Source organism: Hyla sarda, chromosome 6 (assembly GCF_029499605.1).
Source record: "Hyla sarda isolate aHylSar1 chromosome 6, aHylSar1.hap1, whole genome shotgun sequence".
Taxonomy (NCBI): Eukaryota; Metazoa; Chordata; class Amphibia; order Anura; family Hylidae; genus Hyla; species Hyla sarda.
Genome location: NC_079194.1, coordinates 245,301,211 through 245,314,439, shown reverse-complemented (window position 1 = coordinate 245,314,439; position 13,229 = coordinate 245,301,211). Strand labels below are relative to the sequence as shown.

Sequence of the window (13,229 nt, the reverse complement as noted above, 5' to 3'; positions counted from 1 at the left end):
CTCCTTCCCTTTTAATATGGATGTAATAAAGTCTGAAGTTTTTTAATCATTCAAGTACGGACTGCAGCGCTGGTTTCCTCCTTGGTAAAGGGATCTCTTTCATTGATATCATCGTGTCTACGGCAGCTACGCCCTTGCACCTGGCCGACTTGAACATTGGAGCTACAACGTGGAGGGGTAAGCGGAATTTCTTTCCTTTCTGATAGTTTTCCAAAAATGTCAAAAAAAAAAAAAAAAACTGTGTGGAAACCTAGCCTAAAGGTTGACTGGCAATGGTCTTTTCACAATATCAAGCAATGTATCATGCCTCCCACTCCCACCAGTGGACAACAGGTAAGTAACTCCCGCCTGTGACGTGTGCAGCAGCATGGAACATCTAAATGCTTAATCACTGAAACCCACTAAATTCATTATGGTCATTTATATCTAAACCTCCCATGCTATTAAATTTGGAACGCCAAATAGCTTCTCTTCTCAATAAGGTTTTATGTTTGTCTAAACCCTGGTAAGAATTACCTATACATTCAATACTAAAAACCTGAGGTAATCTACTCTGCTCCCATGGGACGATCTCATATGGTCACTCAGATGAGGTGATCCATTGCCTGTCCTTACTGACCTAACATGTTACCGGTACATAATAAACATACTCCTTAAAGTAGCTCCTACGTAAAAAGGAATCACAGAATGTCATAATGGCAACCAAAAGATCATATTATAGAAGATGCTGCTGCATTAAGAAAGCTATTAGTAACATTACAGTATTAGTTCTTCTTACCTTACCTTCAAAGGACTGGAATAACAAGAATTGGCTGTGTGGGGCTATGTTCACATGATGGAATTTCCGTGCAGAATTTTGCATTGGAATTCTACATGAAGATTTTGCAACATCTATTGATTTCAATAGGATTCTGCTGCACAGAATTTTCTCACGGGAAATTAAAATTCCAGTGTCCGTAGAAACAATAGACATTTATATTCTTGCTGCGGACTAAGTCTATGAGATGGCAAATTTCCAAGTGGCCCTTGCACCAGTATGTTCTACCGATTCACCGTTGTCGGGTGAATGTCCGAACAGAAATTTTCCATTCGGACCTTCACCCATAGGAACATAGCCTAAGGATGCCCCTAGACGCAATTTCTGATGTGAGAATTGTTTCTTTTGTGGAATTTCACTGTTGGGGCACGGCAGTATGTGTCGGACAAATCATCAGCTACCGTTCAGATTTTATTATGTAGTGCCTGCTGCTCATGAAGACATTTTTACATTGGTGAAACTATTACGAGCAGGTTTAGTCTGTACCGGGAACATATTTGGTTAGTAAGGACAGGCATCATTACACCTCAACTGATGGAACATAGGAGATCTGCACATGGGAGCAGAGTAGACAAAAACATTTTTATTTTTTTATATCAACTGGCTCCAGAAAGTTAAACAGATTTGTAAATTACTTCTATAAAAAAAATTTAATCCTTCCAATACTTATCAGTTGCTGAAGTTGAGTCATTCTTTTCTGTCTGACCACAGTGCTCTCTGCTGACACCTCTGTCTGTCTCAGGAACTGTCCAGAGCAGGAGAGGTTTGCTATGGGGATTTAGAAGTCATTTACAAATCTGTTTAACTTTCTGGAACCAGTTGATATGAAAACTGCTGTTACACACTGCTGCCTATGTCACCTATGCCTATGTGAGAAAGTGACAGATGCTGAGAAATATTTTAATAAAACTGTTCTAATAAAGTCTGGATTTTAAATATGGAGCCAGTGAATGTCGCTGACCGTTCTCTGTTGCTAAAGACTTATGATATATTATCACTGTATAAAATGGAGATAACCATTGAATCAGTTTACTAATACAGCATTAAAGGGGTTATCCAAAGATTTGAACTTATTGACTGTTCACGGACTAGGTGATAAATAGCTGACCGGGGAGAGTCTGACTGTTGGTACCCCCACTGATCATGATAACAGGCTTCCTGTACCTTTAATGGGCACTCTCGTTAAAACTATTTTTTGCTATAGCACTCCTTATGGTAAATAAAAATCTTTCTAATATACATTGTTTAAAAAAAAGGAAGTTTTCTATGTTTTATTTGTGTTTTAATGAAGTTTTCTAGGTGTCTCCCTACTTGTCCAGAGCACATTTCCCCCCACTGAACTGCTATGGGCAGTGTATAGCAGAGTGAGGGAGGAAGTTCTCCCCTGTATGGCTTCAGATTATGTCACTCCTGTTGGGGAACGCCCCTCCCCAGTCTGTGAATTTGACTGAGACTGAGCTGTAAATACAGAGCAATATCAAGGTAGAAAACTAAAAAATGATTAAAAAAAAAAGGCAGGGGGTGGTTTATTATGATGGGGACAGTGAACTGGGAGGGTTATAAAATTTAACAGGATCATGACATGTACTCTTTAATGAATAGAGAAGCAGTGTGCATGCTTGGCCTCTGTTCATTCGCTATGGAACTTCCCAAAATAAACGTAGTGGCTGCCAAGTAAACATGCTGCTGCTACTGTATTCACTATGGGGCCTTGGGACCCTTGTTCTCATCATCAATGGGGGGGAAGCCGCAGTTCGACTCCGACCGATCAGCCTTATATCACTGTAGACAGATGATAAGTAACATTTTCGGGATAACCCCCTTAGAAAACCTGGTTGGGCAATGCAATATGTCAATTTCCACAGTTCCTAAAGACTGAAACTCTGATTATTTTCTTGTATTTTCAGTAGCTAAATTAACAAAAAGGTGATAGATCTTCTATAAAATGGTCCAGCACCTCATATTACATTAGAGTTTCAATGAAAAACCAGCTACATTCAAAAAGGAGGAAACTAACAATGTGCCTACAACCTCTTCCCCTGTATCCAGGATTATCTTAGACTTCACAAACTAAAACTTAAAAGTCTTACCTTATTTTGCTGGAACTGAAATGCACAAACCCATAAAAGAAGACTACTATTCCAACTAAAGCTGCAGGACACAGCATAAGGGTGTACCACCCAAGCCACGCAAAATATAGAGCCACCTTCTCTCCAAAATACTCTCTGAAAAAGAACAATTCTCACAGTAAAAAACTGTGGTACAAGAAACAAACAAGGCATTGCAATACCAAGAAAGATTGTATATGATACATGTACATCAAAAATAGAGAAATATAGCGTCACATCCACCATGTGTATTTTGATCTAATTGCTTCTCAGCATAATTTCAAGAACTAACAGGTTGTTAGTATACATTTTGATCAAAAAGTACAAGCCCACTCGCCACATCAAGGCCACCTAGTCAGAGTGGGTGCCTAAACTAACACTGGCATAGTGCCTGGAGGGGACCCTGCCCCCTTGACACGAAGCCCACAGGGGGAATGACCCCGTGGCCAGGCAGCCCCACTCCTGCCTGACCAAGCATCCACACCATCCCACAGACAAAGCACCACACCAACAATGGCTGCCACAGAGCACCACACTAGTGTGAAGCAAGTAGATCAAAATACAAATTGTGGATGTGCGGCTATGTTTCTGTTTCTCTATTTTTGTTTTACATTTGTAGTCTCTCCCCTCTTTCATGGCCAGCACTCTGCTCCACCCATTTGGCCCTGGTGTTTTTAATTAGCAGGAGACTGCATAAGGGTTTCCTCCTTACATTCTCCCAGCCCTCTGGCAGGGAACACATGGTAGGTGTTTGCACTGGTGTGGTGTACGGTGGCAGCCATTGTTGCTGTGATGCTTTGTCTTTGGGGTGGGGTGGCTCGGAGCTGGGGGCTTGGTCGGGCAGTAGTGGGGCTGCCTGGCCACTGGGTCATTCCCCCTGTGGGCATGGTGTCTCGGAGGCAGTGGTCGCCGCCTGGTGCTATGCCAGTGTTAGGTTAGGGACCCACTCCGGCTAGGCAGCCTTGATGTGGCGAGTGGGCCTGTAGTTTTTGATCAAAATGTATACCAACAACCTGTTAGTTTTTGAAATTATGCTGAGAAGCAAGTAGATCAAAATACAAATGGATGTGCAGCTATGTTTCTGTTTCTCTATTTTTGTTTTACATTTGATGTACGTACGTGTACAGAGTCAGCATACTTTACTTTTAGGCAAAGCCCTGGGAACATGACTATTAAATCTCCATATAATCTTTGGGTTTTTCAGAACCATAATAGGTCACTCATTGAAATGTGTGTCCCCTACTCCCTTTAGAATCAGTTAGATAAAATGTCATGGAATGCGACTGCATGACGTGTTATTCTTACCTAAAAGACTTTGGGTAAGAGTTCCATAGTATGCTGCAATGTGGATGCAATATACAGCAGTACACAAAGTGTAAATGGCACCATACTCTGTGGGACATGCGGTCTTGGATCTAGACCATAACTTCTGCACTGGTATTCGGCAGGAGCTGTTATATGACGTCCATGTTGTTCCATAGGAATACATAGAGTAACACAATATTTGTAACTAAATCTTCACTGAAAGTTGCCATTGACATTGCAAACCATTACTGATGTGCAACAGTCCGCAGATGTCTTTGTTGCATGATCGTATGGCGACATTACCATTAATGGGGTATTCCAGGAAAAATACTTTTTTTTTCATATATCAACTGGCTCCAGAAAGTTAAACAGATTTGTAAATTACAAAATCTTACTCCTTCCAATAATTATCAGCTGCTGAAGTTGAGTTGTTCTTATCTGTCTGGAAACAGTGCTCTCTGCTGACATCTCTGCTTGTCTCGGGAATTGCACAGAGTAAAAGAGGTTTGCTATGGGGATTTGCTTCTACTCTGGACAGTTCCCGAGACACTTAGAAAGAAAAGAACAACTCAACTTCAGCAGATCATAAGTACTGAAAGGATTAAGATTTTTTAATAGAAGTAATTCACAAATCTGTTTAACTCTCTGAAGCCAGTTGATATGTAAAATTTTTTTTTTTCCTGGATAACCCCTTTAACTTTTACCCAAAGTGCAATTTACTAAACCCAGTCAGTTTAAAGTTCCTGACACCATATGTATACATAAAGTAAGAGACAGTCTGCATCTCAAACCGGTCTCAAACTGTGGCCCTCTAGATGTGGCGAAACTTCAACTCCCAGCATGCCCGGACAGCCAACGGCTGTCCGGGCATGCTGGGAATTGAAGTTTTCCAACATCTCGAGGGCCACAGTGTGAGACCACTGCACTACATGTATTTCATATAATGTCATGGCGCCTGCCATGTTTTGATTTACTACAAACACGTGTATTCTTATTGCTTATGTTTTACAGTGGTGTCATATGTAGTATCTACAGTATTAAATGGGCACTCTCATTAAAACAAATTTTTGCTATTGCACTCCTTATGGTAAATAAAAAAATCTTTCTAATGTACTTTGTTTAAAAAAAAAAAAAGAATGTTTTATTTGTGTTTAAAAAAGCTGCCACTAGGTGTCTCCCTACTTGTCCAGAGCACATGACATCAGATCTGTCACTGGGGTAACTTTATTGACATAACATGAGAACCTCCTCCAGTCACCTGATCTGTGGCACTGGCTGCTTGTAGATGACATCCCTCCATCTTGCCCACTTTTCTTTTAGATTTTTACCAGTTGTTTCATGCAGCTGTAAAGCAGAGAGAAATTATTGGTTAAAGGGATGTCCAGTTCAGAAAACTCATTTATATCCTTGTTAGTTAAAGGGGCACTCTAGTGGAAAACTATTTTTTTGCCAGAAAGTTAAACAGATTTGTAAATTACATGTAAGAAAAGAAAAAAAAGAAAAAAGAAAATGGCAGCAAAACACTAGGTCAACAAAATGGAGGCTCTTAGCGCACTTTTTGATCAAAACGTGTCCCCCCATCCACCACGTGGAGGTGGCCTCTTATTGGATGGGATCCTAACACTAACTCACCTCTGCTGGGCATACAGCCTCTGACTGGGTGACATGTTGGATCCACTATAACTCCAAACCACCTCCTGTGAAATAGGGGAGGGGATGCACGGCTACAGAGGGAACTATTCCCCCCAAATTGCCAGCACCTAAACCCAATACACGGGTGCACACTGCAGAGATTAGTAAATGACTTCTATTTAAAAATCTTAATCCTTCAAGTACTTCAGCTGCTGTATGCCCCACAGGAAATTTTCTTTTCTTTTTGAATTTCTTTTCTGTCTGACCACAGTGCTCTCTGCCAACATCTCTGTCCATGTCAGGAACTGTCCAGAGAAGGAGAAAATCCCCATAGCAAACCTATCCTGCTCTGGACAGTTCCTGACATGGACAGAGGTGTCAGCAGAGAACACTGTGGTCGGACAGAAAAGAAATTCAAAAAGAAAAGAACTTCCTCTGGAACATACATCAGATGATAAGTACTGGAAGGATTAAACATTTTAATGATTTACAAATCAGTTTAACTTTCTGGCACCAGTTGATTAAAAAAAATGTGTTTTCCACTGGAGTACCCCTTTAAGTTATTAGAGTGGGGCCTCTGGTTCGGGATCCACATCTATTTGGCTAAAGTATAAAGCAGTTACAAAGAGTGGGGTTTTTCTATCTGGGGGGACCTATTATGTCCAGGATTACACAGCCATCCTATTGACATGAGCAGGCACTGTGTTTGCCATTCATTTCACCTGTGATACTGCCAGGTTTCCTAAAAGATAACAACCAAAGGCTGGGGGTCCCAGCAGGAGGACACTTTGCGATCTGCTTATTGACTCTTTTCTAACAAGTAGAGATTGTTGAAGGTGCGCAACCCGCAATTTGCGAAACTCCCATTGACTTTAATGGTTGTTTGTGTGACTCCCGAAGTTATGCAAACAGTGCAGCTATGCCATTTGTGCAAATCCCGGTAAAGTCAATGGGAGTTCTGCCAATTGTGTAACTTTCCTGCTTTGGCTGCTTCTGGCTATTCTGACCACTTCAAGCGGACACAAATAGGCTGGAGGTGGCTGGAAAAGCAAAAAAACTAGTTGGGACAATTAAAGCAACTGAGCACAAGAATGGAAGCCAACTAAGGCTTGTACATGGCATCAGAGCTTTTTCTTGTAATGAGCTGTGCTCTGGATGTAAACAGAAATATGTCCAGTTACTGAGGACTAGTAAAGAAAATGGCAAGGAACTCAGCCGAATCAGTTTGCTCTAGGACCACAATGCGCTGTCCACATAGACGGCAATACATTTCCAAGTGAGTCCGTTCATTCTTTCTGTCGGAATTTGAATTTCCTTTGCAGATGTTTCCACTGCATGTGCATGGTGCAGCAAAGTCCCATTGAAAACCATGGCCAAGGTGGGAGTCCTCAGCATGGCAATACTATCCAGGTAGTATTCTCATTGTAAAGGATCTTCCACATCGGTCATTACATATGTCTAATATTGTCTAATTGAATCAAAATCTGTGATGGTTACTAGCACCTGCTTCTACACTCCAACATGTACTTTTGAGGAGAGTGATCCTTTAATAGACCTGCTACAATCTTCTTATAATCCTATCTATTAGCACAAAGTAGGGGTAATAACAGCTTGCGGCCCTGTAAAATAACCTCAAAGCAGCCTTAAGACGATTTGACATTCCATTGTCTTGTGCTCCTGTCATTCAGCATAGAAACTATGGATATGGTCTCAAGAAACTAAATAATCATCAAGATCTGGATCCATAGATCTGGGCCAGAACAACCAGCATTACTGGGACCTGCTTGAATCATACAATTCTGGGATTATTTGATTTTTTTATGTTACAGAAAGAAACTTCCATAGGAATCCGCAAGAGCTCAAGACTCTTCAAAAAAAAGTTTTCTAAAATGGTCTCAATGCTTTTAAAAACTGAAGGCCACAAAAAAAATTCTTTACAACCATCCTGGGACCTTTTTGTATAATTTTCTTTATTGCCAATTTCAAGAAAATAAAAGGTTCCCATGGTCCATTCATTATAAGTTACATTGGTGCCACTGGACATTAGATATTGTCGGGGTGCACTGTAGTAGACAGTGCAAGTTGTGCACATGCACAGTGGCCCAAGTAGGCAATTGGGGCACCATGCACATGATATAGTTGTCGCTCGAATGAACATTCGGCTGACAGCTGTCTCCCCAGATCCCTCCATACACATGATCACATGGCTCAGTTAAGCCTTCATGAGTCCTAAATGGAGTTCGGAGGGGTAAGCCTTTGCTAGACTTCTCTGGCAGACTCTTATATCTTGGAGCATAAAAGGATTGGGAAGTTGAAATCCAACAAGCCTGATCCTTCTCTCCCCTGATATCATCTGTTGGGAGAAAATCAGGAGGTCTCCATGCAATATAATGTGTATGGGGGCTTAAAAGCAGATAGTGTGTTTCTTCTGTCTATTAGGTCACCTGTAAAGTAAAAGCTCATAGATTTTGTAACTCATAATAACTGGTGCATTGTAAGGCTAGGTTCACATCACGATTTAACCATCCGATAATCGGACCGTAAAATCGGACGAAATCGGATTGCAAACAATCGTATACAGTCGTATGTAAAGATTTCTTTGCTATCCGATTTTAAAATCGTATCCAAAAATCATACAGATGAAAATTCCATCCGATTTTCAATAAAAATCTGATCCTGTTTTTAAAATTAATATGTATGCCAATGGCAATAAAGTTATATATATTTGAAGTGTATGTGTCTTGAAGTCTACTGCACATGCGTACAAAAAAAATTGTGTGCGATTAATCTGATAGAATTGTCACACGATTCCATGCGATTTACATAGACATCAATAATAAAAAAATCGGACACGATTTCAATCCGATTTTGAATCTGGACGAAAAATCGTATTCAACCACGATTTTACCTCCGATCTTAAATCGTGGAAAATCGGATGCGGATCAAAACTGATGTATCATTAATGAATGGAAGTCAATGGATATGACTTTGCATGCAGATTTGTACCATTTCAAAGTTAAAAATCGTTAGAAGAAGTAGGATGCTAAAATCGGGATGTGAATGCACCCTTACAGGGATGTTTTGTGATAGATTGTTGGAGAAAACGGACTCCATATAGTTTTCCTGTACACAGGCCTTCTGCTGTCTGTGGTTGCTCTGAAATGGCCTATTGTGTACTACATAATGTGAACTCAATGGAGAAAAGAAACAGACATGGTCGCACATCTACATCTTGCACATTGATCTAAGGCTTCTCAGCAAAATGTATTAAACTAACAGGTGGTTAGTGTAGTTGATGCTCATGAAATTCAAGCCCGCTAGTCACATCATGGCCATCTGTAAGTAGTGGGTCCCTAAGATCCCTAGAATACCCACTGGCAGAGCAGCCCGAATGCCTCTGCGGCAGCAATTTTGCTGAAAATCCTAGGATCACTGTGCATGTTGTAGATATGCGACCATGTCTGTTGTTTTTGTCTCTATTAAGTCCACATTGTGATTTATTTAGCCTCTTTTTGTTTTTACTTGGTCAGCACTCTGCTCCTCCCCCTCAGCCCAGGCCTATTTAAATTGGCAGGAAACTGCAAAGGGCCCTATTTTTTCTGGCAGTCTCCCAGTCCTAGAATGGGAGCACATTGTAGGTGTGTTTTTGTCCCCTATTCACACTGGTGCTGTGCTGCCTTGGGATGTGTTTGGTGGTAGAGGCCTTTTGTTTCATTCAGGTGGATAGAGTTTATACCTCTATCAATTCTCATACGGCGGAGGGTATGGGATTGGCATCATTTCCACATTACTTCTTTCTACAGTAAAATGACTTTACCGTTGAGAAAGTTTAGTTTGACTTGCTCTCTATAGACCTTTATCTGCGGCCAGGCTTCCACAAAGTCAAGCCCTCCCTCTTACCAAGTTATCGTTTTCCATTTTAGTCAACATTCTGTAATTTCGCAGAAAACGAAATAAAATAAAATAAAAGATCATTGTGAACAAATATTAAATATTGAAAGATGTCCTTGTAAACTCACAGTGTGTAAGGGGAAAGCGGTTTCAAAAACTCCAAGTTTTATTAGATCGTCCAAGGTCTCTAAAAACAGAAAGTCATCCTGATGAGAGATCAGATATATAAAGGAGGATGCAGAATGAAGAACAAAATGGACTTGTATACTGTATAATGTAAATCTTCCCCAAACTATGCTAAAGTATGATGCATCAAACATATGTTAACCTGCACATTCTGTGACTTCTCGCCCACACAGTTTTGCATAGAATTTGCGTATTTTATGCACAGAATCTGCAGTCATACTCCCCTAAAATGTGAATTTCACGTGCAAAACAGGATTACATGCTATGAGATAGACTGCAGATTTTGGTAGGTACTAGAGATGAGCGAACTTACAGTAAATTTGATTCGTCACGAACTTCTCGGCTCGGCAGTTGCTGACTTTCCTGCATAAATTAGTTCAGCTTTCAGGTGCTCCTGTGGGCTGGAAAAGGTGGATACAGTCCTAGGAGACTCTTTCCTAGGACTGTATCCACCTTTTCCAGCCCACCGGAGCACCGGAAAGCTGAACTAATTTATGCAGGAAAAGTAATCAACCACCGAGCTGAGAAGTTCGTGACGAATCGAATTTACTGTAAGTTCGCTCATCTCTAGTAGGTACCACAGCAGACACTTGGCTTAGTACCACAGCAGATCTTTACCCTCTTATAAAGAAGAAAAATAAAGGAAAAAGGAAAAGGATTGTCATTTTCACTTACCTCCTGATCGGAGGCTGGTTTTATGCAGAATAAAATGGACAATGCGAATCCTAGAAATGACATAAAGGATATCAACACAAGTGGTGTGAGGAATTAACTATTAATAGAAATATTTGGTTATGCAATGAGTCCCGTCAATAAAGGGTTGGCCAGTTAGACCTGTAAAAAGGTTATTTTAGTTGTAATGGCTGAAACTTTGTTTGCTGACAGTTTTATAGCTGTTCTGAGAAATCCGAGTAGAATTACCTTATAGAAAACTACAAAGTGATAGCGCTGCCGCTGCAGTCTCTTCTTCAGACATCATACATCTGCTAAGACATTGTGGCAAGTCAATGGGTTCTATGAGAGTTATAGGGGCTCTCTGGAAGTATTTCCAAGAGGTTTACCACAGTTTGCTTCACTTAATATGTAAACATTTTAAACATAATTGACAGAAAATCATTGGGCCACACCAAAAACTAATAAAAATTGCAAGGAAATGTAGCCATATTGGGTGTTCCTTTTAAAGGGTAGCTCCCACCATCCTTTTTTTTTTTTTTTTTTTCTTTTTTTTTGTCCCTGCCTATTGCCCATCTATCCCTAACCCCCTCCCTGCCTTTACATTTTTTTTTACTATATTAAAAAAATATTTTGTCTGCCTAGTAGTGTGCTCACTACCAAGCAGACTTACCCAGAAAGCGCAACATCACTGATGCCTGCTGGGGCCAACACTTCCGCCCTTAGTTTACCTATACAGGGTGCCTCCAGATGTTTCACCACTACAACTCCCAGCTTGTCCTGACATCTATTGGCTGTCAGGGCATGCTGAGAGTTGTAGTGGTGAAACAGCTGGAGGCACCCTGTGTTGAAAACAATAAGTTAGGGGCTACCCTGTTCCCTCCCCCTGTTGAAAACCCCGAACCCTGCTGACCCCCAACCCCCATGTTAAAAACCCCAAACCCCGCTCTCCCCAAGACATACCCTAGAGTCCTGCAGAGTCCCGAGGCAGCAGAAGCGGTGTGTAAATGGCGGGAGGCGGGCCGCTGTGTGAGGCCAGGGAGCCTATGTGCTCTCAGTGCTCACTCCCGGCAGGGAGCGAGCGCAGGCTGAATGAATTAGGACAGATTGCCCGGCCGGCATCGGTCCAAATTCAGGCGTGACGTCACGCCAGCCTGCAGCCGGCCACTAGGAGGGAGACCCCTAGTGGCCGATTTTCAAACGTAAATTAAAACATATTAATAAAAAAAAAAATAATGAAAATATATTAGAGATATGTTGTAGTACATATGTACTACAACATAAAAAAAAAAAAAAAAAAAAAAAAAGGGAAGCTCACAGGCTGTTCACCCACACTAAACCCAACACACTGGCTCATAGTGTGCGTGAACAGGAGTAGAATGAGAAATCACTTACATAATTCTATCAAGTAGAAGTTATGTTCACCCCCCCCATAGCAAATTTGCTGCGCAATGGAGCCTTCTAGTGCTCCCCATCCTCCGCAGAGCCTTCAGTCATGTGTGCGCTCTGCTATGTGGAGAACACATTCTAAGCACTGATCTCAAATATATCGGCAGCCCCATAGAGAATGAATGGAGAGGTCACCAGCACCATTTATTCCAGGGGCAATTATGTTGCCGTTCTCAGAATCTGTGGGGGGTCCGAGGGGTTAGACCCCCATCAATCGGCTTGTTATCCTCTATTCTGTGGATAGAAGATAACTTCATGAGATGGAAAACCCCTTTAAGCAACTCCTTAGAAGCCAATAACAGTTATGGTCTATTCCGCCTCAAATTATTAACCCCTTAAGGACTCAGGGTTTTTCCGTTTTTGCACTTTCGTTTTTTCCTCCTTACCTTTAAAAAATCATAACCCTTTCAATTTTCCACCTAAAAATCCATATTATGGCTTATTTTTTGCGTCGCCAATTCTACTTTGCAGTGACATTAGCCATTTTACCCAAAAATGCACGGCGAAACGGAAAAAAAAATCATTGTGCGACAAAATCGAAAAAAAAACGCCATTTTGTAACTTTTGGGGGCTTCCGTTTCTACGCAGTGCATATTTCGGTAAAAATTACACCTTATCATTATTCTGTAGGTCCATACGGTTAAAATGATACCATACTTATATAGGTTTGATTTTGTCGCACTTCTGGAAAAAATCATAACTACATGCAGGAAAATTTATACGTTTAAAAATGTCATCTTCTGACCCCTATAACTTTTTTATTTTTCCACGGGGCGGTATGAGGACTCATTTTTTGCGCCGTGATCTGAAGTTTTTATTGGTATGATTTTTGTTTTGATCTGACTTTTTGATCACTTTTTATTCATTTTTTAATGTTATAAAAAGTTACCAAAATACGCTTTTTTGGACTTTGGAATTTTTTTGCGCGTACGCCATTGACCGTACGGCTTAATTAATGATATATTTTTATAGTTCGGACATTTACGCACGCGGCGATACCACATATGTTTATTTATTTTTTTTTTTACACTGTTTTATTTTTTTTATGGGAAAAGGGGGGTGATTCAAACTTTTATTAGGGAAGGGGTTAAATGACCTTTATTAACACTTTTTTTTAACTTTTTTTTTGCAGTGTTATAGGTCCCATAGGGACCTATAACACTGCACAC

At 40.8% G+C, this 13,229-nt stretch overlaps 1 protein-coding gene across 8 annotated transcripts in view; it reads right to left on the bottom strand.

The window, feature by feature from the left end:
* Positions 1 to 13,229, bottom strand: part of ANO9 (anoctamin 9) — a 68,402-nt gene that overhangs the window by 22,614 nt on the left and 32,559 nt on the right. For all 8 annotated transcript variants that reach the window (XM_056528446.1, XM_056528444.1, XM_056528447.1 and 5 more), the window contains exons 5-8: positions 10,615 to 10,664; positions 9,882 to 9,940; positions 5,489 to 5,574; positions 2,908 to 3,042 (exon numbers count right to left, since the gene is read on the bottom strand). In XM_056528446.1, the coding sequence (XP_056384421.1) occupies positions 2,908 to 3,042; positions 5,489 to 5,574; positions 9,882 to 9,940; positions 10,615 to 10,664 (330 nt within the window). The remainder of the gene's footprint in view (positions 1 to 2,907; positions 3,043 to 5,488; positions 5,575 to 9,881; positions 9,941 to 10,614; positions 10,665 to 13,229) is intronic.